Here is a 26,387-nt window from a genome sequence, read left to right on the forward strand (position 1 = left end):
ATTTTGACATGATTTGATGTGAGTGGGAAGGGTGTTCCATAATTTGGCTGTGGCAACAACAAATCTTCTGTCACCCCAGGAAACCTTCTTTGTCTGGGGGACCTTCAGAAGGGTGGCCGTTAAAGAGCGCAAGGCTCTATTGGGGGTGTAGATTCAGAATGCCTTGGTTAGAAAGTGGGGTCCCTGTTTGTGGATGGCCTTGAAGGCGATGCAGAGCGCTTTGAATTTTATATGGCTGGTGATTGGCAACCAGTGGAGATTCCGGACTTGTGAAGCAATTGACTGGTATTTGGGGGTGTTTGTTATCAACCTAGCTGCGGCATTCTACACCATCTGAAGTTTATTGGTTACCTTTGCCTGTGCGTTTAGAAAGAGACCATTGCAATAATCGATTTTTGACAGAACTAATGTGCTTATAAGGGTTTTTCTGGCACCAAGTGGTTGGAATGGAAGGAGTGTCTTTTATCATTCTTAGCGTGTGAAAGGCTGATGAGACAATAGAGTTGGCGTGGGGCATAAAGGTGAGTTTGTCATCGAACATGACACCTAGATTTCTCACCTTGGTTTCCGGGAGTAGTGGTGGGCCCAGGGAGGTTGGCCACCAAGTAGAAGACCAAACCGGGTGGAGCTTTCCGAAGATCAAAACCTCGGTTTTGTCGGAGTTCAACTTTAAGCAGTTATTGGCCATCCAGGTGTGGATTGCAAGCATTCCCTCTTGGAAGCTGGAAGCGATTGCTCCTCCATCATTATGGATATTGAGCACCAATTGTGTGTCGTCAGCGTAAGAGGTAAGTTCCATCCCGTGGGCTCTGATGACCCTTGCTAGGTCCGACACATAAATGTTAAAAAGTGTCAGACTCAAGGATGAACCTTGTGGCACACCACACGGGAGAGAAAAAGGTGCTGATTTGAAGGGGCCAAGGGCGACAGCTTGTTTGCGATTGGAGAGAAACGAGGCCAGTAGTTCTTTAGCTTTGTGAGTCACGCCTATGTTTGCAACACGATCAATCAGTGTGGTGTGATCGACCGTGTTGAAGGCTGCTGACAGATCTAGCAGCACCAGTACTACCGTGCCCCCTTGGTCTAGGATGGTTCTTAATTCGTCGGCCGCTTTAATAAGGGCGGTTTCTGTGCCGTGACCTTTCCTGAAGCCAAATTGTGTCTCGTCTAGGAGACCGTTGTCTTCAATATATTTGACTAATTGTTGGTTCATTAGTTTCTCAAATGTTTTTGCAGGAAATGGTAGACTTGTGATAGGTCTGTAATTTTTGGAGTCTAGTTGGTCCAGGTGTTGTTTCTTGAGCAGTGGTGAAGTGTGGCTCAATGGTTAGAGCGGCAGACCCTGATGCAGTAGTCTGGCCCGGGACCAGGGTTCAATTCCCGCCTCGGTGGGTCTTGGGCTCAATTTCCTCGTACCTGATAATTCTCGCCTCGGTGCCTATCCTAATCATGGGTCCCACTCTGCAACTCTGGGCAATAGCTTGCTTAATCTCCTCAACGGCCCCAACAACGCTAGGATGCCTGGCCTCACCTTGGGGGTTCCCAGGAGTGGACACTTCACAGGGAAAGGCCAGGAAGGGTTCCTCAGCGGTATTCGTACAAGCGCCGAAATGCCTCCGGGTAGTCATGCGCTATACAAGTACCTCTACAGTGCCGGTTATGAACATGGCATTTCAGATGTCGGTTAAATTGGATGCTAATAAATCTGGAAATAGCTTTAGGGTTGAGGCCGGACAAGGGTCCAGCGGGGAGCCTGATTTGGTAGATAAAATTAGGTTTATAGTCTGTTTCGTGGAGACTTGGTTGAAATATGTCAGGGATGGCTGAGTAACGTTTTTGTCTGTAGTTGTATCGGCCTGATGTGCCTTGGAGTGGGAAGTGAAGTTATTATAAATGTTGCTGACTTTATCTAGGAAGGAGCGGGCCAAAGTGGAGCATAGGTCTTGAGTGGGGGTTAGAGGAGGGATGGTCTCTGATCCTGATAATTTGGTGACAACCTGAAAAAGTTGTTTAGTAGAGTTTTGGGCCGATCCAATTTGGTGGCTGTAGTATTTGCTCTTCTCTAGGGTTATGAGGTTCTTGTATTTGGATAGGGCTTCCTTGTAAAGGGTCTTCTCTCTACAGTCGTAATTTCTGCGCCAACGTCTTTCCAGGTTCCTACAGTGTTGTTTTTCCAATCTGAGCAACTCAGAGAACCAGGGAGCTGTTGGCATAGTTCTGTTTTTAGAGATTTTTTTCCGAGGTACTAAGGTGTTAAAAGCATTGTTAAGCCAATTGGAGTAATTAGCTGAAGCCAATGTGGGGTCTGGAGATGGGTCATAGTTGGTGGAAGAGAGATGTGTTCGGAGGAGCTCCTTATCCAGGCAGCTCCATGCTTTAAATTGTGAGGGAGCGGTTGGCGTGGTAAATAACGGGGTGGTTTTCATCTGAATGTCGAAGAGTATGGCAGAATGGTCGGACCATACCAAAGGTAACTTTTTTCCTATTGATAAGCGGCTATTGTTTGTGAAGATTCCATCTAATGTGTGGCCAGCTTTGTGGGTAGGGGTGGTGACCAGTTGCCGTAGATTTGCGGCCTCCATTTCGGTAATGATAGTGGAGGTAATTAGCATGGGATTCTAGGTGTAAGTTAAAATCGCCTAGGACAGTAAAGGCATCGTCTCCTGCTAAAGGTTCTATTTATTTACCAATTTCAGAAAGGAATTTTGTATGCGGACCTGGGGGACGATAAAGGAGAGTACCTTTGAATGATTGTGAATTGTTGAGTATGATGGAAAAAGTGATTGCCTCGTATGTCGAGGCAGGGATTGTATAAGAACTAAATAGGAAAATGTCCTTCGTATTGCACTCGGTCTCAGAGATGCGATCTCTTTTAATAAATTGAACGCAGATAAGTCGGGGTTGATTCAAGCGTAAATTCAGGTTTATTAAACCGTTATTCCAAAATCATAGTTTCATAGAATTGTATTCATTCTTGTTCAATACATCATTTGTCCAACTGCCCAATGCATTTCGGGCTTTCTGAGCCCTTCTTCAGGGGCGGTGCTCTAAAAGGATACGGTATAGGATTCAGTATAGGTATGTATGGGTCCATATGATTAAAGGACTAGATTGAAAGCAGAATGTGCTCAAACGGTCTTGGTGTGAAAAAAGTGGTGGTTATGCCGAAAGCAATCATGTCTAAGGAAATGTTAATTGGTGCATTCACAGAAAATCGCCATTAATAGTAGGTAGAATGGTTAGAGCCCCAATATTTCCCAAAACGGTAACTCAATGTGTGATTGTTTTCGTCACGGTGATTTGAAAAAATTCACTTTCAGAACGTGTCGGGACAAACCAATTTAAACGTGTGTTTAGATTTACCAGTGGTGTAGGTTAAAGTGTACGAATAACAACGGAAGGGAGGTTTAACGGTGGTGTTGGTTAAGGTATACGAGTGGCAAGGAGGGAAATTTATACCAAGTGCACACGGCGTGAGTATTAAAAAAGATTGTGCGAGTAATAAACAATTTCCGAGTGGCAAAGAATCAAACTTACGGTTAGTAATGATGGTTTACAAATTCTCGTGGAACCGGGAGAATAATGTCAAAACGCTCCGAGGAGTGTAATGGATCGTGATCATGTGATATGCGGGCACGTGATTAAGTAGAGGCGCGAGTAGAATAGGAACTACGAAGAAGAAAGACTTGTAGTTCCAGAAGTAATGTGAGGTGAATAAAGTTGAATGAAGCTATGAGGGTACAAAAAACATTAGTGTGGAAACACAAGTAGAGTAGAGAAAACAGCATAAGTGAATTAAATGATTCCAACAGATGGAAGGGAAGAAATATGGATGCAGAAAGTAAACGAAGGTACTGGGGGAAATTGTGAAAATCTGAAAATACAGAATTGTACATAATCAAATCACAAGTTAACGTGAATGAGTTCATGGGTGTCGATCTCATGATACAGTTGTATAATGTTATATTATCCTACGTGAAACATGTGTATATGGAAAAAGCTCTATAACAAAATAAATGCAAAATTCAACATAAACATTTAGAGTTGCACAAGGTGGTAGGGTATCCAAGGCAGGGTAATTGTCCAAATCCCAGATTTGGGTGTGAAAGGAAGACCTTATTTACAGAAAACAGCCCAGGTCGTAACGTTCATTGAGACCTTTTGGGTGTGTAGAGTTCAGCTTGTGAATCCAAAATATTTCTCTTTGTAATAGGTATTTACTGTTATCTCGTCCCCTCAGGTAGGGAATCTGTTCAAGAACAAGGAACCGCAGTTGACAAATGTTATGCTGCTGCTGGTGAAAATGAGTTGCAATTGGGGATTTTGCCTGTTTTGTGCGTATGTTACTTTTATGTTCGTTAATCCTTTTGCGAATCTTTCTCTCGGTCTTGCCCACATAAACGAGACCGCATGGGCATTTCAGCATGTAAATGAGATTCTGGCTGTTACATGTGGCTGTGACCTTGAGTTTAATCGGGTTGCCTTGTAAAGGATGTTGAATGGTGGTACCTTTGAAAATAGAATTACAGTTGCCACAATTAAGACAGGGTAGAGTGCCTTTAAAAGTGCTTGTAGTAGATACATCAGCTTTGGATAATATTTGTTTGAAGTTACGTGATCTTTGGTAGGCAAATCTGGGCGGTGTTTCAAAGATGTTGTTAAAATCCATTTCCGTGCTTAGCATTGGCTAATATCTTAGAATGTTTTTTTTTATGTTGAAACTGTGTAGAAAATTTCGACACGAATGTCATTCTCTGGTCTGATGTTTTAGGCGGTCTGGGTGAAAGAAGCATTTGTCGAGTGGACTTGTCTGACTTAAGGATGGCGTTGTCAAGGACTTCAGTGGGATACTTGCGTTGTTCAAACTTGGAAATGCAGGCCAGTTTGCTGGATTCAAAAAGATCATTGGTGCTTGAAATCCTTTTTAATCTCAGTAGTTGAGAGTAAGGCAGATGTTTCTTGAGTGATGGTTGGTGGAAACTATGAAAATGAAGGAGGTTATTGCGGTCAGTAGGTTTTGTGTATACCTGAGTGGTGAGGTGTCCTTGGTAGATTGTGACTTTGGTATCTAAAAATGTTATGGATTCTTTGTTTATGCAATGAGTGAATTGAATCCGTTGATCGACTGTATTGAGAGATTCAATTAGTGATTCCAGGTGGTTAGTTGGACCATTCCATAAAATGAAAATGTCATCAATATATCTTTTGTAAAGAGTAAGGTGTTTAATCCACTCCTGTTTGGATAGTATATTGTCCAATTCAAAGCGGTGCATGTAGAGATTCGCGTATGTCGGGGCGGCACAATTGCCCATGGAAGTACCGGAGCATTGGATGTAGAAAGTTTCTGCCCATTCGAAGTAACTGTGGTAGAGGGTGAAATGCTTGAGTTCCATCAGAAATATTTTGAGGCAGGGATTGTCTCTGCTTTGATTGAGTATTTGTCGCGGTGTATAATAGCTAGACCGCCACCTTTTTTTTCCGGTTCTGTCGTGACGAAATGCGCAGAATCCTTCTGGGGTTGCAGTACGGAAATCGGGCCCAGCAGCGGGGTCGCCCCTTGTTTCCGTCATAAGAAGTATGTCTAGCTTGTGATTGGTGATGAAATCAGCCATTTCGTGTTTGTGTTTGGGGAGTGAACGGACATTTATAAGTGCTAAGTGGGTCTGAGCCAGGATTGAGCAAAGAGAATTAGTTGGGATTAATGTTGCTCTGTGGCGGGTTTCAAGATTGAAGGGGCAATTAGGGCAGCTAAATTTTAGAGTGTTACTAAGGGAGCAGTGGTGGTGGCAGGACAGAACAGTTTTAACCGACTGCTGGTGTAGGTAATCGTCGGAGCGAGCTTAGTTGGTAAAGTTGGGCCAGGATTTGTGGCCCTAGGCCCGGTCCAGGCGCGGACGTGCGCAGATGGACTTGCCTTAGGCGTGCCTTCGGCGCGCCAGCGGCGCGCGTCCGTTGCGCGTGGGTGCCAGCATCCTAATTTATACAGTTTTCCGCAGCTAGACTGCTAACCTTAGAGCGCGAGATGGAGGCAGCCCCACTCTTCCGGTTTTGCGTCGTATTTCCCTCCGCACAATCGGAGGAATCCGTGGTGGACCAGGGAAGACGCTTGGTGACCGTATCTGGAGTGCACAGTGCCAGGTACAATTGTGAGTTAAAAACGATGATGCGCTATAATTTAAAAACAATTTGTGGTCATATGTGAATTTAGGCAGAAAGAAAGATAAAGCTTGAAGCCCTTTCCCAGGCGCTTCGTTCACAGTTCGCGAAAGACAGTGATGATATATTTTTTAAAAAGCAATTTCTGGTTGTTTCCACAATTTAAGCAAAGAAAGAGTACAGCTTGAAGTGCTTTTCCAGGCGCTTCGTAAAAGATAAATGCAAGACTGAGCTTGTTCCTCTAAACGCGTCCGCTGCGCGTGGGTGCCAGCATCCTAATTTATACCGTTTTCCGCAGCTAGACTGCTGACCTTAGAGCGCGATATGGAGGCAGCCCCACACTTCCGGTTTCGCGTCGTGTTTCCCTCCACACAATCGGAAGAATCCGTGGTGGACATGGGAAGATGCATAGTGACCGGTAGGTCTCAATGACCGATGGCAGAGATGGGGCGAAGAGTTAGCAATGGCTGAGAGTGGAGGAAGCTGCTAATAGACATAGATAAGTCAGAAGTGGTGCTTATCCTGTGGACTACTAATGAAAGAAAGCCACAGCCACCTAATAGATATGTGCTAATGATGTGCTGTAAGAGCATTTTTCCCCCAACTGCTACAGAAGACATGATATGCCACAGTACTAGTTGCTTGTTGTTGCCTTATTCTTTACATTTGAAAAAGAATAAAGATTGTTTTTTTCTTTTTTTAAACGATTTCCCCTCTAATCTAGAGAAAGCGCAGATTTTATTGTTTTTCTTTAAGCATCTGTCATTACCATAGACTGTAGACTATTTTTTCGATAAAAAATATTCCAGGGACCATGTTTTAAAAAATATATAACCGCTTATAGAGTATTAATAACAAAATACAATATCTTTGGATGATTGCCGTTAGGATACGGGGTAAGATTCGGTATCTAAGCCCAACTAACTGTAGACATAAAGGGCATTCTCTCCGTTTACGTCTGTCTCAGCTTGTTATTTTGTTTGTTTCTTCCAGACTGCCTTGGTGATTTATAAAGCAAAACCCTACATCTCCAACATTACATCTCCAACATACCTTTGCTTAGGTTACTATCCCACAATCCTAAAGAGCACATTGATATTACTATTTTGAGAGCGAGATTTGGAATAGGAGCTGTATAAAGATACCAAAGATACTTTAAAAGGAATAAATGCCTTTGATGAATAGGCATACTTTGAGGCATTTCCTGTATGACTGTGTGTTTGGCTGAGGCATGATTGAGAGTGGGCCTAAATATCACTCTGCCAAACATGTATCTTCTAAGCTTGATATGCCCGTCTAATACTTGCTCACCCTTGTTTTGGGTGCCACTCCCCTTGTCACACTGTCTTTGTCCTGAAGAAGACCCCGTTAGTAAGGAGCCGACTTACCTACCTATGTCCAGGGGTCGAAACGTCGACAATACTCCATTGCCAGTACTGCCAACAGTGTAATGTACACTGTGCTCTTGCTTGTACATGGTTGTAAATAATTCTATTATTTAATCCAATGAATTTGATCTGGATGTTATGGCTTGAAATTGCTCTGCCTTGCAATTAAATTGTGACGTGTTTATAATTTATATGTCACTTACCCCCCATACCTCACTCAAATCACTATCCACCTTTTTCCCTTCCTTGGCACCCCGCACTATTTGATCAAAGTCTATTGTATTTATTAGCAAATGTGTACTTTCCCAAAGTGTGATTAAATAACACTTGGGCAGCTTTCTTTGTATTCTTTTTGTATTCTTCTGTGATTGCTCTTGTGTTTGTTTTTTTTAAAAAAGTTTGTATATCCTGGGACCCTTTCTCCCTTATACACGTCTAAAATGACAGCAAGAGAGATTTGCATTTTCAAGATTGCATTTAAGCCTAGAGCTAAAATACATCCACATTAATATTATTTATCTCCAGGTTATTGGTGAGAGGAGAAGGACATTTCTAAATTATGTAGTGGCGTCCGTGTTCCATTTTATTGAATTATTTATTAGTTATTAATGATGTAGTGACTGCAGGGGCATACAGATGTCTCAGCAGCCGTAGGTGCCAAAATGGTGCACTCTTAATTAAATGCAAATAGGTGGAACCTCTTTGTTGTAGCATATAGATGTTATGCGCACTACGAACCTCGTGGTTTTGGGCAGACTCTGAAGAGGAAATGCATTATATGCAGGGAGGTGTTGGGGTGTGGTTAACGGGAAGTATAATGTTATATGCAGTGTGTGACTGTATGCTGAAGAATAAAGTAATGCTTGACCGCAGCCCCCATGTGGCTTAATTCATCTGCATGCTCCTGGGCTAAGAAAGACGCTAAAGCTGGTGATGAGTAGGGGGTATATGTCAGAGAAGACAAGACTGCTCTCCTTGAAAATTTGCAACGATACTGTAAACTGATCGTACATGCCACATGTGCCTAGAATCAATGCAGAGCGGTCTGTGACCAGCACATGTGGAGTCAAAGCCCTGTTACAGCCCTTACACAGTTGCAGAAGAGATCAAAGGCCCTGAAGAGGAGCATATTAAAAAAAAAAATAATAATAATTTTTTAAATCACCAACGAGGTGGTCGACGGAGACACTGCGCTGTGCCCCAAATTCAGAGCAATTATTCAGAGGAAGCAACAATGATAACAACAGCTACAGCAAGGTACGAGAAACAGGGAACTTACCGTCAAGGGCAATAGAAGCATTCTGCAACCCAGGTTCAAGCACAAGACTAGTGCTTGCAGAAGTTGTGGGTGCCACTCTGCGTGGGGAAAGTCGTGGGAACAGCAGATGCGCTCAGTGGCAGCAAAAAGGAGAGTGAAATAGACTGCAGCCCTGTTCCTGAAGCCTACACCATCTTTCAACATTTCTAAGAAAGAGAAGATTGGTGCCAGGTGTGCTGCATGGATCAAAACATTTGATGACTTTATAGGTATGCTAGTGGAAGAAAATGACAAGAAAATCATCAAATATTTGAAAAACCTTTCAGGTGATAGAGTGAAAGAAGTGCTGAAGAAAATCTCACAGACTGATGTAAAATCGTTCCAAAAGGTAAAAGAAGCGTTGGAGGCCAAGCGTAATCCAATGCCACATGTCGACTATGAAATGTATATCTTAAACCAAGCAAGACAACAATGTCGTGAAACAATGGACAAGCTTCTTGAAAGACTTGATGCTCTCATTGCAAGTTCTGTAACTTCACCGACGAAGAAGCCATGTGCCTCAGAGTCATTTATGGCTGACTTTCAGTTACGTTTAGAAGGCACAATCTGATAGAAACACACAGTCTAGAAAAAAGGCTAATGGCTGCAAGAGCAGACGAACGACAAAGTTTGAGACACCGAAGCAACTCAGACTTAGAAAATGAAAACCAATGTATATCCGCTTTGCAATGCCAAGGAGACAGTCTTTATCAAAGGAGACTGGGTACTGGTTAAGCAGAGACGAAGTTGGAAAACAGACATACCTTTTACCGCTGCTCCTTTACAGGTCGTGGCGTGCAAGAGACATATGATGACAGCACATCGTCCTGGACAATCCATCACTCGGGACACATCACATTTTAAACACCTACCGCAACACTTGTGAAGTCCTGAAACCACACGTGGGGCAACCCCACAAGCTGGTCCGGCTCAAGCACCGGAGCCTACGTCGCCATTGCCCGATCGGGATGGATCACCTCGGATCACCAGAGCCGGCAGACAAGTCCGGGCACCTGGTCGACTAATCGAGGAAATGTGATTTTAGTGAGCTCTGCCACTATATTTAACAAAGGGGGAGATGTAGCATATTGCCGTTATGCTCACTAGGACCCTCCTGGTCATGGGCTGACTCTGAAGAGGAAATACGTAATAAGCGGGGAGTTGGGGTGTGGGTAATGGGAAGTATGATGTAATGTGCAGTATGTGAGTGTATGCTGAAGAATAAAGTAATGCTTGACCACAGCTCCCGTGTGGCGTAATTCATTTGCATGCTCCTGGGCTGGGGAGGATGCTGTATCTATGATGGGCCGATTTACTTATTTTAATTTAAAATGCGTCGTACAATGGTACATTTCTTTAACAGCAGCCATTCACTTCCAACAAAAGAGCATGGACTTTGCCAACCAAGTAAGCTGTGTATCAATACTGATTTTATATTCAATAATTTTTATTTACTTCTTTTATATAGAGTTGTTTCATTAGTAGCAAAACATTAAGCATTACAAAATGGTTGAAAGAAATACTTTTTAGAAACCTTTCTGAGATGAGTGTTATTTTGAGCTCACACAGTTGAATACTGTGCATGGTGCAGGCAGTCAAGCTAGTCATAAAAACAGTTGTGGAGTCTCTGTAAAGACAACACCCTATGCCATTGTTCATGTTTTTTACTTAATGGTATTCCTAGTCTGTTTCACATTATGTTGTTCAGTGGCGGTAGCGTAAACTAAAGTAATGTCTGTAGGCTAATTAACTACCATAAGTTAAATATTCTAAGTTCGGATTAGTATGAAGAATTAACCTTTGCGTGATTACAGCCTCAAAAGAAGTAGTAGGGTAGGCCTATGGGCAGCATGGTGGGAATTGTGTGTTGCTTTTCAGAATTTCGCAACCGAGAGGTGCAGCATGAAAGGAAAGCATCACAGGCCCCTGCTTGGTAGTGCTGCAGTTGGGCCGAGCCCACTTTTGCACCTGCCTTCTTCACTGCTATCTGTATCCCACTGTATCCTGCGTTACTTTGTCTTTGCACCCTGTGCTGTGCCCTGCCCACACCGCAAGCTCTCTGCAATCCCTGAACCTATTGCTGTTATGTTATATAAATTCATAGAGCGCAACGGTTACCCGAAGGTGCCCGGGGGCATAGCTCAAGAAATCAGTGATATAGCAGGACAAGCATTGAAGGCAGAGTTTGATCTAGTTGTTCAAGAGACAAGTTTCAGTGCCTTCCTAAAAGACAGCAGGTCTGGAGAGGATCGTATATGGAAAGGAAGTTCATTCCATTCCCTGGTCGTGCAGGTCACAAAGCTTCTGCCGCCCCAGTTAGCTCTTTTTTAAATTTAGGCACAATTACTGTCTTCGTTCCTAGGGACCAAGGAGTTCTGTTGGGAGTGTACAATCTAAAACACTGCCTGAGATGGACTGGTCCACAGTCATGCAGAGCCTTGAAGGCCGTACAAAGGGATTTAAATCTAACACGTTGCCTGATTGGCAGCCAGTGGAGCTTTCTAATTTCATTTTGTCCAGACATAAATTTAGGTATGCCTGTCAACAACCTAGCTGCCGCATTTTGCAATAATTGCTGCACCATTTACCTCCCACCCCTCTCTATTCCCTCCCCTTGTGCTCGCCCAGAGCTGCTCTTGACACTACCTTCCTCAATCCTATGCTGCTCTCCACTTGGGCTATCGCTGGGCCGCTCTCCCCTTGCACTGGGCTATGTGCACACTTGAGAAGCTGCACCCTCCGTACATTACTTTTTGAAAAATCTTTTACGGATCTCTTATGGCTAATCTTCTTCATGCTTTCTGCAGCTGTTTTGGGGGGAGGTGCCCCTGAGACTCCCATTAATTACAGATATTCATAGCACTTGAGCTGAATGTGGCCTACCTGAAGGGTGGCTATCTACACCAAAAAGGGCCAGTGTTATGGCCCTAGCATGTGTATGTGCAAGGGGACTCATTTTATAAATCAGATTCCTTTGTCCATTCGCCACCTACATACTAGAGGTGGGCGAGCAAACACATTAACGAAGTGAGCCGAGCCAAGGGACTTGTGAGCAATCCGAGTCTTGAAAATGTTTGCCATGTAAATCATTCAACAAACATCATATGGAATATGTAAAAAAAAAAGTGTATTTCTTTAACATGTGGAAGCTTTAACATTAATACATCACATTACCGCACTGCACTGAGAAGCACCTATTAAAAGTAATAATTTTTAATTGTGAACTTAAAACCTTTTTGCCCCTGCCTCCCATCATGGTAGGAGTGCCATTAATGAACTACGAAGCAAGACAGTTGTCACATGATGGAGCAACATTATATTCTATTAAATCAAATACAATAGGTTTTTGTACACCTGGAATTCTAAAATCACGAACTTGGAGGAGCTTCCATTTGCAACAGTGAAGAATAAGGAAGATCTGTAAAATAAAATATTTGGTCGGGGAAGCCCAAATTAATTCAAGGTTTCTGGTTTCCCTTTGGACAAATCAGCCACTAAAAGATTATCTATTTATCTCTCTTTTGTACCTCAAATGTTAATGTTTTGTTCTTGACCTCTTTGTGTATCAGGGTAGAGCGATGGCGGTAAGTAGAAGCCACATGAAAGCTCGGCTTGTTATGGTCTCGAGTTTTTAACAGGACCTCGAGCTGAGCCAGAGCCAGGCTTCAGGCCCGAGCTTTCAGCGCTCGTCCACCTCTACTACCTACTCCGTGTGTATTCACCATGCGTTTTCTTTTTGCGCTGTGCGTTCTTCCTCTGTACCCTCCTTTACCACAGTCTGCATTTTGCCTTCCGGGCCCCTCACTTGTTTGCTTGCACTGCTCTCCTCTTGTACTAAGTGTTGTATTCTTGTATTAGGGTATTGAGAAATGCAAGTTTGCGGGGCCAGAGTTTGGGCACTTGGGCCACATGATTGGGGCGGAGGGCATCAAGCCTAAACTGATACTGTTGGAAGCTATTCAGCTTACTCCCTATCTGAAGAACAAAGATTAATTTAAATAATTTCTTGGACTGGCTGAGTACTATGCAAAGCTTGTTTACCATTTTGCAGATATAACTAGAACAATGAGGTTGCGTCTCTAAAAAGGAGAGAAATTTGAAAAAGGAGAGCCACTCCTCAGATAGCGAAATGGCTATTTAGGCTTCAAGAGTTTACTTTTAAAATGAGCTATGTCCCTGGTTCAAGAAATGGTAAGGCAGATTGCCTATCACGTTTAGAAATTAAACCATTTACTGATGAATCCATGGAGCAGCAGAATGTAGATAATTGGATGGTGGCCACAGTTGGATTGCTGTTGGAGGGAACTTTCCCTGAAAATGGGTAGAAGTGTGCTCTTAATGCTGATGTAGAGTTGAACTAAGTATTGTCCAGTATTTGGAGGAAAACATTGAAAAATTATGAATTGCTTGAGAAATATAAATTGGTATGGACAGAACTGACAATATCCTGATTCTATTAGAGAAAAACTGATTATGCTGCTGCATGATGGTCATGACTGCCATGAAGCACAAGGCGCGTATGGATTTCTGGCGGCCCGGAATGGACAGGGACATAGAACGGTACGTGAGAGATTATGATGCGTGCATGAAAAACTATAGGTCTTTTGTGATCAAAGAGGCACCTATTGTCCTGAAGGTGCATGGAGAAAGCTTGTATTGGATGTGTTTGGTCCCTTTGGTCAAAGTGAACTGAAAGGCAGGTTTGCTAAAGTCATGGTTGACTTTTTTCCTAAGTGGCCGGAAGTCTGCATTATCATTACTGCAAATCTGATGTAGTGATTGGTTTTTGTAGGGAAGCGTTTGCAAGAGAAGGTATTTCACAGGAAATTGTCATGGACAATGGTCTGTAATTTGTTTCGGAGAAAATAGCTGAGCTCCTGAAATCTCATAACATACGTCATTGTAAAACTACATTACATCAACCCAGGGAAAACAGTTTAGTTAAGAGATTTAATACTAGGAAAATGTTTACAGTTGGTCACTAAGAATGGATTACAATGGACGGATGAGGAGCATGTTGTGGAATTATAAGCCCACACCACATTTGGCAACTGGTGAATCTCCCTCATGCAACCTGCAACAATGGCTTATCCTGTATGGATGAGAGGTGGAATGGACAAGGGCTACGAACAGGGAGAAGTAGCAAAAAGAGTAAGTGAGAAGCAATTTGATTATTTGCACAGTCAAATTGAAGGGAAGTCCCCATAAGTTCATTAAGGGGCAGTATGTGAGTCTGAAGTTGGTAACTATGGTAAGGAAGGAAGACTCTAAATTTTCAAATGCCAAGAAAATTGTGGAAGTACTTGGTAACACTGTCATTCGTGAGGGCAGTGAGAAGTGAAAAATTGGTTGACTAGTTTTTTGCAGTACAGAAAAAATCCAGAAGAAATTATGATAATGTAAATTCTTCTTTAGACTAGAAGGATTTACCCTCACGGACTATGTAATTTATCAGTATTGCATTGTACCGTCAGTATATCAAAATGTGTTATTTCTAAACATCTCTTTGGGTTACATGTCTAGTATAGGGAACAAACTAGTTATGCAAACAAGTTACGTTTATTTCAATGGGGGAAAGATGTGTTGTGTTCTTATGTTAGGGCAGCTTTAATGACAGAATGTCCATAAGAATTCCATGTGGAATGTAGAGCTCGAGGGGAATCAGTTGATGCTGTCGCACTGTGGGATTCAGCTGTATGTGACTTGCCTTGTCGCAATATATCATATTTAATCACCATATTTCGTGGATGGATTCCTTCTCTACGTGCTAGTGCAGCTATCTCATTTGCACCAGCACTGCTTCCCCCCTTGATCTGCCCCTCTGCTCACCAAAGTGCTTGCTAACATCTTTTCAATATATAAAAACAAGTTTGACTCGCTTGTAACTTGGGGAAACATCCTTTACCACGATGGCGTTACAACGAGTAACGTTTACCACGCAACACTTACCTCGTAGACGTCTTCACCACGCATTCTTCTTCAACGAACATCTTTACCACGCAAGTCTTCTTCCGCCTTCATCGTCTGCTACGTCCTGCGTTAACGTCATTAGTGTAGTCCTTTTTTACTGTCTAAGGTGTTGAAGACGCGAGTTAAAGGAAAAAATTAGAAAAAAAAGGGGGCTTGGGGGGTCTCCCCCCAAAAAATAAAAAGTAAAAAATAAGAAAAAAAGGGGGTGGGGGGGGGGTCCCCCCCCCCAAATAAATAAATAAAAATAACGTGGGGAAGGACAGGAAATCGACGTCGTTTTATGAGAAAGGTAATGACGATTGAAATTTAAGACGTATAACGTAAATCAGGAAGGAAGAACGAAGAGACGACGTGAAGAGGTAAGGGAAATACAAATTTAAAATACATATATATATATATTGAGGGTAACGGGAAGGGATAATTAAAAAAGTATTGGGGGAAGGGGGATCACGTAAGGGTACAGGGGAGGGGTATAACCTTTACCAAGAGTATTCCATTACCATGCAAGTATGCGTGGTAAAGGAATATTAGTGGTAAAGATTATGCGAGGAAAAATCATTCCGTTGTAACGCATGCGTGGTAAAGGCATGCGTTGCAACGGAATTCGTTGTAACGACATATATTCGTAACTTGCCTTCCTATGAACATGGAGACGTGGGATAATAGCTTTACTGCAGTGTGATTGTAAAACGCATTGAATTAATTTAGAAGTATAGCTATGTTTATGCTTTTTAATAGGCTTTGAATTGACTTTGTATCTTTGAATATTTTTAATTTCTACTCTTTGTTGTTCTAAATATATTCCGGCCAGCGTTAACAATGATCGATTAATTATTTGTTACAGATTATAATAATAGTATTAACTTTATTTCGACTGCATTATTTTTTATATGTTTCAGGGAACAAAGAAAACAATTCCAGGCGCTCGTAGAGATGAAGTTTAATGAATGGCTGATTAAAACTGGCAACAGGCAGCAACTGGATAGTCTTGTACCACCAGCTACAGGTTCCAAGCAGGTAGCAGGATAGACTGCAATATTTTTTAAGTAAGCAATAGATAACCACTGATAGCGGCTAAAGACAAGCTTCCTGATTTGGTTTTCTGTCATCTTATTCTAGCTGTGTATAGCATGAAATGTTCGTACAGGGACATTATTTAGGGCCATCTGTTAGCAGTCTGTTGAAATATTGACAGCCCTTTAAGAATTCATTTTGGATGCTTCTAGTGAATGTAATTTAAAAAAGTGTACAACAGTCGTACAAAATAAGAACAAAAATAGAGTTCACTGAAATCAGAAATAGAAGTAATTTACAGAGGAGCCTTGTCAAGCATGTTTTTTTTGTTGTTGTGTTTTTTTACCTCTTTTTCCAGTTTAACTGCAAGAAAGTATAACTAGGATTACACCCTCCACATCACAGTCTGCTCTTTTTTTCTGCAGTTGTATTTAGTATGAACTCGACACCATGGTATCTGTACTCAGTTACTTTACAAAAGGTTGTATTTGTATACGGATAGATTACGTGATTTTCCTAAAATCAAAGGATATTGAGCCGAGGCAAACATGGTTCTCTAGTTCCAAAGTCGGCCCCTCTGCCCACAGTGCCACACCCTCTCCTCTTTTCTTAGTGGTACCCACATGAACATTCATTTCCTTTGCTGTGGGATCCCCTATCGAATCCTTTGCGCTAATTGTGAGGTATTGAATGGATTTTCAGCTTCCGATTAGCCACTCAGGGAAGCAAAATCATCTTCCCTCATGATACCATTTACCTTTTTAAATCAGACCCTTATCATTTCGGTGTCAGAAGGGTAAAATATTGTGTGAGCTTATCCAGGAGCGGCTCTTCCATGAGAGTGAAGGAGCGTCTCCCCACTAGCAATAATGCCCCCAGAAAAGCCCCAGAGATGAAAAATGAAATCGTAATAAAGATAATTTATTACCATTTTATTTTTCACCAATTCGTCCTGAACCGAGTGTCAGGACAGGGCCATTACTACAGCAGGGAGAATTGGTGGGTTGTATACTTAGGTTTAAAGTGTGCATGTCTCCTTAGCCATCTGTCTTGTGACAGCCAGCCAGACATGCGCATTTTAAACCTCTCTAACCCAGCTGTCTTAGAGATCTAAGTTAGAGTAAGCACAGGCCTCCAGTGCTCTTGAGAGCGCCGAGAGAGGCCACTCGCTCCAATCCTGGTGCTTCTCTCATGCATGAGAGCAGTGCCAGGATTGTCTAGGGGATTTGGCTGAAGCCTGGAGGAGCGAGGAGGATGTCGGACATGTTGTGAGCAAGGTAAATGACTATTTCTTTGAACGTGCTCTGCAAGCGCTTAGAGGGGGGGGCATTAATGTGTAGGGCTAAGCACTATCTGCTAGGTGCGAGACATTGATGTGTATGACATTAGAAGCTGCCGCTGTGACTAGTGCCTTGAAAGGCGAACAAGCACAGGCAAAGTTGAATGCTATGAAGGGCTACAGTAAACAGAGACATCAGTAGCTCGCTTGGGGCGGTTTTAAAATCAAATATGTGACAAATTTTAACAGGACTAGCCTCACAGACACCGCTCCTTTCACACAGAAAGTTGTGAACTCAATGGCACATTTGTTCACGATGCACTAAATCTACATTATGAGCACCTCGAGACGAAGTACTGTTCACACTAGCCAGCGTTTTGTTTACACCAATAATATATGTATTTCCCACGAAAGGATTTTGGAAGGTTTTACAACCCTTGCTTTTGAGTTTTTTAATACACAGACACAATGGTGTCCCGACTGATCCAGCTCACAGTTTGCAATTTTCCACACCTCACACTGACCTCCGCTTTTTTCTCTGCTACGACACCTCTACCTGCATTAGTTTGTGACGCCTTACAGACCACTGTTAACTCGCAAGAATTCTCAGACTCACCCTTGTTATTCTGACACCTGGTGCCCCCTCCTGACTCCCCGGTTGTCAGTGGCACCTGACAGACACCTTTCGCCCCATTTGACTCACATCTGCACCTGGTTTCCCACTTGTCTGATGCCCACACCAGTGGGCACAAGGCAGAACCAGCCATTTGCCCGGCCCACCACTCTTCCTAGTTGTCGCCACTGAGGTTATAGTTATTCATTTCGCTCCCTCACTGCTGCAGTATTGGAACACTTTCCTCAGTTTTACAGGCAGAGGCAAACCAGCCTGAACTCCCCTCACAATTACATTTATTTCATTCAGTGGCCTCCTTTTCCACGTAGCGTGTGTGTATATATGTGTGTGTATATGTGTATATATATATATACATATATATATATATATATATATATATATATTATCTACTGGCGGTCGCCAGTAGATAGTTATAGTTGGGACCGTGTTTCCATAGGAAATCCGCAACATTCTATTTGGAATAACTTTGGCACCGGTTGACGAATCCTCGCGAATTTTTCAAAACTAATGGGGCGCTACGCTCCGCTCCTACCCTGAAAGTCTCGGGGGGGATTCGTCAAGCGGGAGCTGAGAAAAAAGGGGGGTCCCAAAACGCGTTTTCCCCATGCATTTTCCCATAGGACCTTTAGTCCGAGCTACAGCCCGAACGGCTGAACAGAATTACTTGAAATTGGGCAGAGAGGTAGTTCTCAGGTCAGGGATGTGCCTTTTGCAGGTCTGGTGTAAATCTGTTCAGTAGGTCCTGAGAAAATAGCATTTAAATCAATATATATATCTGTAAGCGCGCTCCGTGCGCTTACGGTAAGCTTACCGTACGCGTACGGTGCCGTGCGCGAGCTCAATTCTGATTGGTGGTTACATGACTGTAAACATTCGAATCGGTCGAAATCAGAAAGTATCGGCCGCCATTTTCTGTCTCTCGCACTGAAAAACAAAGGTTGATAACATGAAAAGGGGGCAACGAAGAGAGTTGCAGACCCCCTAGCGTTCGTCAGGGGGTTCACGGAGGACCAAAAAGTATGAAAAATAAATTTAATAATTTTAAAAAAAAATCGCGGAGTGTGCGTACGGTAAGCTTACCGTACGCGTACGGTAAAAAAAAATATAAAAAAAAAAAGAATTAACAATCACATTTAATATATAAATCTAAGGACCCCCAAGGGAGAAAAAAACAATTGATATTTTGTAAAAAATGGCGTGGCGTGCATGGTACGAAATGCGTAACGTGGGCACTCGGTGCGCAAACCGCACCGAGTGCCCACAGAGTGCGCAAGGGGCGCGAAGCGCCCCGTGCGCGTAAAAATTAAAAATAAATACATAACTTAGCATTTAAAAAAACCGTACAAATTCACTGAAAAAAACCATAGGTTTCACACACGTTATAGTTAGGAATTAGCATTTAAAAAACCTCGCAAATTCACTTAAAAAACCATAGGTTTCACACAAGTTATAGTTAGCTGTACATTTCACTCGTAAAAAACCAATGAAATTCCACGTTATAGTTAGATCAGGTAACTATAACTTGCGCGACCGCAATGCACAATGTGTCATTTCAGATGTCATCATTGATGTCATGAGTGATGTCACTGACCATGTCATAAGTGATGTAATATGTGACGTCATCAGCAGTTTATTGTGGGCGTGCAAGTTATAGTTACCTGATCTAACTATAACGTGGAATTTCATTGGTTTTTTACGAGTGAAATGTACAGCTAACTATAACTTGTGTGAAACCTATGGTTTTTTAAGTGAATTTGCAAGGTTTTTTAAATGCTAATTCCTAACTATAACGTGTGTGAAACCTATGGTTTTTTCAGTGAATATATATATATATACATACACACGCTATGTGGAAAAGGAGGCTACTATGAATATATATATATATGTTCAACACAAACAAATCTGAGATAGTTTCATATTACAAGCAAAGAAACAATATATGAGTCTTCTTATGTATTCATCTTCTGATGTTTATTCTTATTTTCTTTGTAGAGATTTATATACAAGAATCACAGTGATGCCTTCTTTTTCCTTTATGTTCAGATTTACATACAAGTATCACAGTAAAGCCAACACGTGTTTAGCGCACACTGCTTCTTCAGGGCTCAGTTAAGTAGCTAATCTCACTTCTTGCCTTGTATTTTGGAAAAAGTTCTCCCATTAGTAGAGTCTCCGTTTTCTAAGTATAGGTTCATGTATACTTGTTGCACAGCTAAAGTATAACCTTTTCCTCAGCCCGTACGAACAGGGAAGGACCCACCTCTTCCCCCCCCCCCACCCCATGGCCAGCTCCTGCAGTGTTCCGGGGTGCCCACCCCCGGGACATTGCCGTTTGCTATGGCAGGGTGGGAGCTTAGCTGACACTGCTTTGCTACTTGGAAACCTGCTCTCACTTCCAAGAAGCAAAGCAGAATTGCTTTTGGGCAAGGTGAGCTGCATGTTAGCAGCTTCTCTTGCCCAATAGCAATGCCGGCTCCCGCAAGAGGTGGGGAGCTGGCAGGGACCGTGGGGGCATTGGGGCTCCCCCCAAGATCCTCAACTAAAGGGCCGGCCCCTGGTGATGGGGTCCCTGGGGCCAGAAGTGGCTCAGGGTAAGGGGGCCATACAGCCCCCCTCCCGGGGAAAAATATATCCATTTTATTTTTTTAAAGGAGGACCGACCCCGGGGAATGCAGTCCCCGGGATCATAATTGGCCTTAGGAGGGGGCCACACGGCCCCCTCCCCAAAAACAATCCAGGCTGGCAAGGCCCCTCGAGATGGGATCCCTGGGGCCAGAAGTGGCCATGGGAAGGAGGGGCACGCGGCTCCCCTCCCGTACTCATTATTAAAAAATAAAATAAAAAAAAGAGGCAATGCCCCGGGGGATGGGGTCCCCGGGGCCCAAAAAATACTAAAAGAAGGGCCACACAGCCCCCCTTCTTAAAATATAAGGACACAAGTGGACTTCATCCCCCGAGCAGCAGTGTGCCAGGAGTGGTGTAACAATGGGGCGTGGCCTTTGAGCACTCTCAGCAAACCCGCTGTATGGGGCTTACTGGAGGTAACAGGAGGGCTAGTTGGCCCCCAGGGACCCTCATGAGGAAAAGGGACTTCATCCCCCAACCAAGAGCGCTCCAGGAGGCGCGTTTGCAGAGTGGTGGAGAACGGGGGCGTGGCCTGTGTCCACCTCTCAGCAGTCCCACTGTGTGGGGCTTACTGGAGGTAAGAGGTAGGCTAGTTGGCCCTTAAGAACCCTCAGCAGCGAAGGGGGCTTCAATCCCCATCCAAGAGCACGCCAGGGAGCTCGTTTGCAGAGTGGTGAGCAAAAGGGGCGTGGCCTGTTATGAGAATTTAGCAATCCTGCTGTGTGGTACTTACTGTAGGTAATAGGAGGGGTAGTTGGCCCCCAAGGATATCCTTCGTGCCAACTACCCCTCTTGTTACCTTCAGTTAGTCCCACACAGCCCACACAGTAGGATTGCTAAGACGTCTTTGGAGGCCATGCCCCCTTTCACCACCACTCTGCAAACACGCCTCCTGACAGCCTACGGAAGTCCACTTTACTCCTGAGGGATTTTGGGGGGCCAAGAAGCCCTCCTGGTACCTTCTGTAAGTCCTACGCAGAGGAATTCCTGAGCGATGGTCGGAGGCCCAGCACCCTTTCTCCACCACTCTGCAAACGTGACTTCTAGTTAAAAAATCTTAGAAATTCACTGATAAAAACATAGGTTTCAGGGACGTTATAGTTAGAAATTAGCATTTAAAAAACCTTTGAAATTCAGTGAAAAAACACATAGATTTCAGTGACATTATAGTAAGAAATTAGCATTCAAATAACCTTTGAAATTCACTGAAAAACCATAGGTTTCAGGGACGTTATTGTTAGAAATTAGCATTTAAAAAAACCTTTGAAATTCACTGAAAAACTATAGGTTTAAGGGACGTTATAGTTCGAAATTAGCATTTAAAAAACCTTAGAAATTCACTGAAAAAACCACAGGTTTCTGGGACGTTCTAGTTAGTTGGACATGTCACTTGAACAAAACCAGAGACATTCAGCCGTTATAGTTAGTTGAGGTAACCATAACTCGCGCCCCCGCAATGCACTGCTGATGACATCACATATTACATCGCTCATGACATGGTCAGTGACATCACTGATGGCATCATCCAGTGACTGTGTGTTTCTGTACAGTTTAAAAATGTTTTATATATATGCCAATGTGTACTGAAGAATGAGTGGGTGTATGAGTGTCTGTATGGATGATTTAGTAGGTATCTGACTGACTGTATAAGTGAGTGATTAAACGTGTCTTACTGAATGCATGTTAGTGACTAAACTGGGTGAATGTCCGTCAGTTGGTGTGTAAGAGGCTGCATGGGTTGGGGAGTAGCTACATGAGTGTCTATATGGGTTATTGATTGGTTGTCTGAGTATCTGTATGGGTGACCGAGTGTCTGTGTGGGGGGGTGTGACTTTGTGCATAGATGTGTAAGTGGGTGATTCATCTGGTGTATGGGTTCAAGAGTGCGTCTGTGAAGAGCTGAATGGGTGGGTGAGTGTGTGTATGGGGAAGCCCTGCAACCTTTGCTGCTTGTCTTCCGGGGGAAAGGAGGAGCGGGACAAGACCACGTGTCCCAGCCTTCCCTGCGGCTGTCACAGCCGCCAACTCACCCCACGCACCCGGAGGCACTTTAAATACACCACAGGTCTCCCGCGGCGCGGGAAGCCCTGCAACACTTGCTGCTTGTGTTCCGGGGGAAAGGAGGAGCGGGACAGGACCACGAGTCCCAGCCCCCCCTGCGGCTGTCACAGCCGCCAACACACCTGACGCGTCCGAAGGCGCTTTAAATACACCACAGGACTCCCGTGGCACGGGAAGCCCTGCAACCTTTGCTGCTTGTGTTCCGGAGGAAAGGAGGAGCGGAACAGGACCACGAGTCCCAGCCCCCACTGCGGCCATCACAGCCGCCAACACTCGACGCGCCCGGAGGCGCTTTAAATACAGGAGAGGCTGTGCCTCTGTTTTGCCTACTTTTGGAAGTGTTTTTCATTGGCATTCTGGTTCTGTTGGCCCTTTTTGTTTTGGCACTCGCTTTGTGCAGCTCTATATGCCCTGTCACGTTCTCCCATTGTGCCCCATCCTGCATTCACTTTTTGCCCTCTCTGCTCGCCACCCCCCTTACCTGCTCCTCGAGATCGCAAGGCAAGGATTCTAACTCAGACCCAGAGGAGGAATTGCTATCATATTCATGGAACGCCTCTGCTGAATCCAGAACAGACTGGATGGAAGAACTGAATTGCAAAATCGCCCTTTATTGAACCCTGTCTACTTCCTCAATTTCTTCCCCGCCACCTCCCACCTCCTTTCACGACCCTGAGGCAACTTCACCAACTGCATTGCAGGCTTCGCCATGCCATTAGTCATCAAATCCAGCGCATGCATCCTCCTGGGAGGCCTCAGTTTCCATCTAGAAGACCAGACCAACCCCTACTCAGTTGCCCTCCTAGACAACCTTAGGTTAACCCAACACATCTCAGATCCTAACCATGCCACTGAACACATCCTACACCCCGTTTTCATATCCTTCAACAGCATCATGGGAAACACACCCATGTCCTTCACCTGGACCGACCACGCCATAGTTCGTTTCACAGTACGCATCCATCATCTCAGAAGAAACACCACGACTGACTCAGCGCGCAACCATTGGTCAGCTTAGCTGAGGTAGATTAGGTTTCCGCCCTCCAAGAACCAATTGGAGCACATGAGCCAACCAGCATGCAACAGCAACAATTTTAACAAATTAATCACCGCCTGCGTGGATTCCCTGCCCCCTCCCCCCCCTTGCAAACAAAGCCGGCAGATGTCATCGGGCTCACAACATCAACATCCTCACCTGCACAGACAACACACAACTGATACTGTGCCTCAGGCTAAACACGGACGAGACGGAAGTGGTGCATTTTCTGGAAGGATTTCCAAATGTGGGACTCCACTTGGTGGCCCACAGATCTTGGACCCGCTCCCACTCCCATAGCAGAAGCAAGAAACCTTTGGACCATTATAGACAGCAAACTGGACATATCCGCTCAAGTCAACGTATTTACATCTGCCTGTTTCAGCACCCTGAAGATGCTGAAGAAGATCTTCAAGTAGTTACTGAAAAACATCGGGAAAATCCAATCCCTCATCACCAGCAGACTTGTCTACATGAACACCCTATTAGTAGGAATAACCAAGCAACTCACAAAAAAACTCCAGACCATCCAAAATGCAGCAACCAGACTAGTCCTCAGTCTCCCACGCCTGGCCCACATCACACCTTATTTAAGGGAATTCCACTACCTCCAATACAGAAGGGTACCCATTTCAGTTTCTACATACACATAGCACTTCACAGCACAAACAACTCATCTCTGCCGGACTCTCACTAACACTCATCCACGCATACACAAAAGCAGATCGGGAAGTCTTGCCTTCTCATACATTGCTCCTAAAGTGTGGGACAAGCTCCTGCAACACATCAGAGTGCCTCCTCATAACTTAAATTCCACAAGAAGCTGATGACCTGGCTCTTCAAGTATGCCTTTCTGAGGCTAGCCTCACACAACTGCTACAGCGACAGGATACCCCCACTGAAGATAACGGGCAATAAAAATACAGGTAGCATAACAGCCTTTAGAAGTCTCCCAGCACACACTCTTCGCCAGGCTACACAGAGCGGGAAATCAAGGACTAGCACTCTCTGGAAGAAGACAATGAGTCAGGCTCGCCCCATTCACATCAGAACTCAAGGACCTCATCTGCCGAGTCCCACAGGGATCATCACTTAGCTCCACTCTTTTCAATATGAACATGACTCCTCTGGCTATCATCAGATCCCACGGAATCATCATCAGATCCCACGGAATCATCATCATCATCATCATCATCTCCTACACTGAAGACACCTAGCTCATTTGTCCCTCTCAGACGACACTGTCACCACCAAGACAACATTGTGGCCAGTTGGATGAAAGAAAACTGCCTCAAGCTCAACACCCACAAAACTGAACTGATGATCTTCAGGAATAAGAGCTTACCTTGTGATTCCACCTGGTGGCCCCCAAATTCGAACTGACTACACTAGTAACCTAGCCCTCATCTTGGACACCAACCTCACCGTAAAGTACCAGGTCAGCGCCATCACCTCTGCATACTTCCACATGTTACGTAAAATCTTCAAGTGGCTCCCACTGGAAAACAGATGTATCATCACATAGGGCCAAATCAAAAGCAGATTGGACTACAGCAATGCATTCTACATATGCCAACCCATTTTCTTCACAGACTTCAAACCATTCAAAACACCGCTACTAGACTCGTCCTCAACCTCCCGCGCTGATCCCACACCACTCCCAGAGAACTCCACTGGTTCCCCATCCAAACCCGCTTCCAGTTCAAACCTCTCACACACGCATTCAAGTCACTACACAGCACGGGACCCGCATACATCAATCACCGGCTTCCTTTCCACCAACCCACTAGACAACTTTGCACAGCATCACTCTCACCAGCACACACACCCCACATCTACAAAGCAGAATGGGAGGTTGGCATTTGCCTGCCAAGTTGCCAACTTCTGGAATGACATCCCTCCTCCTCCCCCCCCCCCCCCCCCCCCAACACATCAAGGCCTCCTCCACCTCCTCACTTCTTGAATTCTGGTTTTCCAGTTATTTTTCTTGTGCTTGTGGGACCATTGAGACTACCTGTACTCTGGCCCAACCTCACCACACACCTACTCTGACATACCCAGCACCTGGATATCTTCACAAGTGACAAGCAACGCTCTACAAATCCACATTACATTACATCGCAAAGGTTTGCATTGGTCATTTTCACTTATTTTCTTTTTAAAATGCAGAAAAAGGTCACTATGTTCATTGAAATGACAATCTTTCACAGACCTTTTTAAGGAAGGATGAGAAGAAATAGGCCCACTGTAGCTTCATAGCCTGCATTGTAAAAGGATGGCAAACTATGGATTTTTGTATAAAAGTGCTCCAGTATCCCGCTCGTGGTTAGGACAGTTCAGTGCTTAAAGTATCCCCTAGAGAAGAACTAGGATTACAGGTAAATATGATTCCTTCTTTGGCACCACATATTAAAGGGGCTTCCTTTTCTTCACTGCTTCGAAGAGCTTCTGATGATAATGTCTGCAAACCTGAGTTAAGCCCTACACCCAACTCTAAATGTCAGTTTTAGATCTCCTACTTGTTTGTCTCAGCTGTTTTTATCCTAAACTATGTCCCAATGTACATTGTCTAAAGATACAATCTGTTGTGGAAACATGTCCTCTTAACTAAATAGAACCCACCACTCTCCAAATATTCTGTCTCATTGTATATGTTGATAAGTCATATATCTGGGTTCTTGTCCACCCTTTCGTGTTCCATTGTTGTCTAATTAGGTTTCCTATACAAATACCATTACCTACATAGATACACTGGCTATTCCTCCATGTTCAGGTTCAGTCATTTTGCTATCACCTTTGATACAGATTGTCTGCCTGTAAAGCTGCATTTGACATTTTTTCCCTTTACCGTTGTCTGGATAATATGCTTTTTTAAATCAAACCTTCCACCAGACCAGTTAGGCAATTTGATAAAGATGAGGGTGGGC

General features: G+C 43.9%; 1 protein-coding gene across 4 annotated transcripts in view; it reads left to right on the forward strand.

Moving 5' to 3' along the window:
- The window catches only part of TBCCD1 (TBCC domain containing 1), a 281,536-nt gene that overhangs the window by 247,338 nt on the left and 7,811 nt on the right, over positions 1 to 26,387 (forward strand). For 3 of the 4 annotated variants that reach the window (XM_085648714.1, XM_085648716.1, XM_085648715.1), the window contains exon 7: positions 15,711 to 15,857. In XM_085648714.1, coding sequence (XP_085504840.1) covers positions 15,711 to 15,840 — 130 coding nt within the window. In that variant the 3' untranslated portion in view covers positions 15,841 to 15,857. The remainder of the gene's footprint in view (positions 1 to 15,710; positions 15,858 to 26,387) is intronic. The other variant, XM_085648713.1, reaches the window with a different exon arrangement.

The sequence above is a fragment of the Triturus cristatus genome, chromosome 3_2 (assembly GCF_964204655.1).
Source record: "Triturus cristatus chromosome 3_2, aTriCri1.1, whole genome shotgun sequence".
NCBI lineage: Eukaryota > Metazoa > Chordata > Amphibia > Caudata > Salamandridae > Triturus > Triturus cristatus.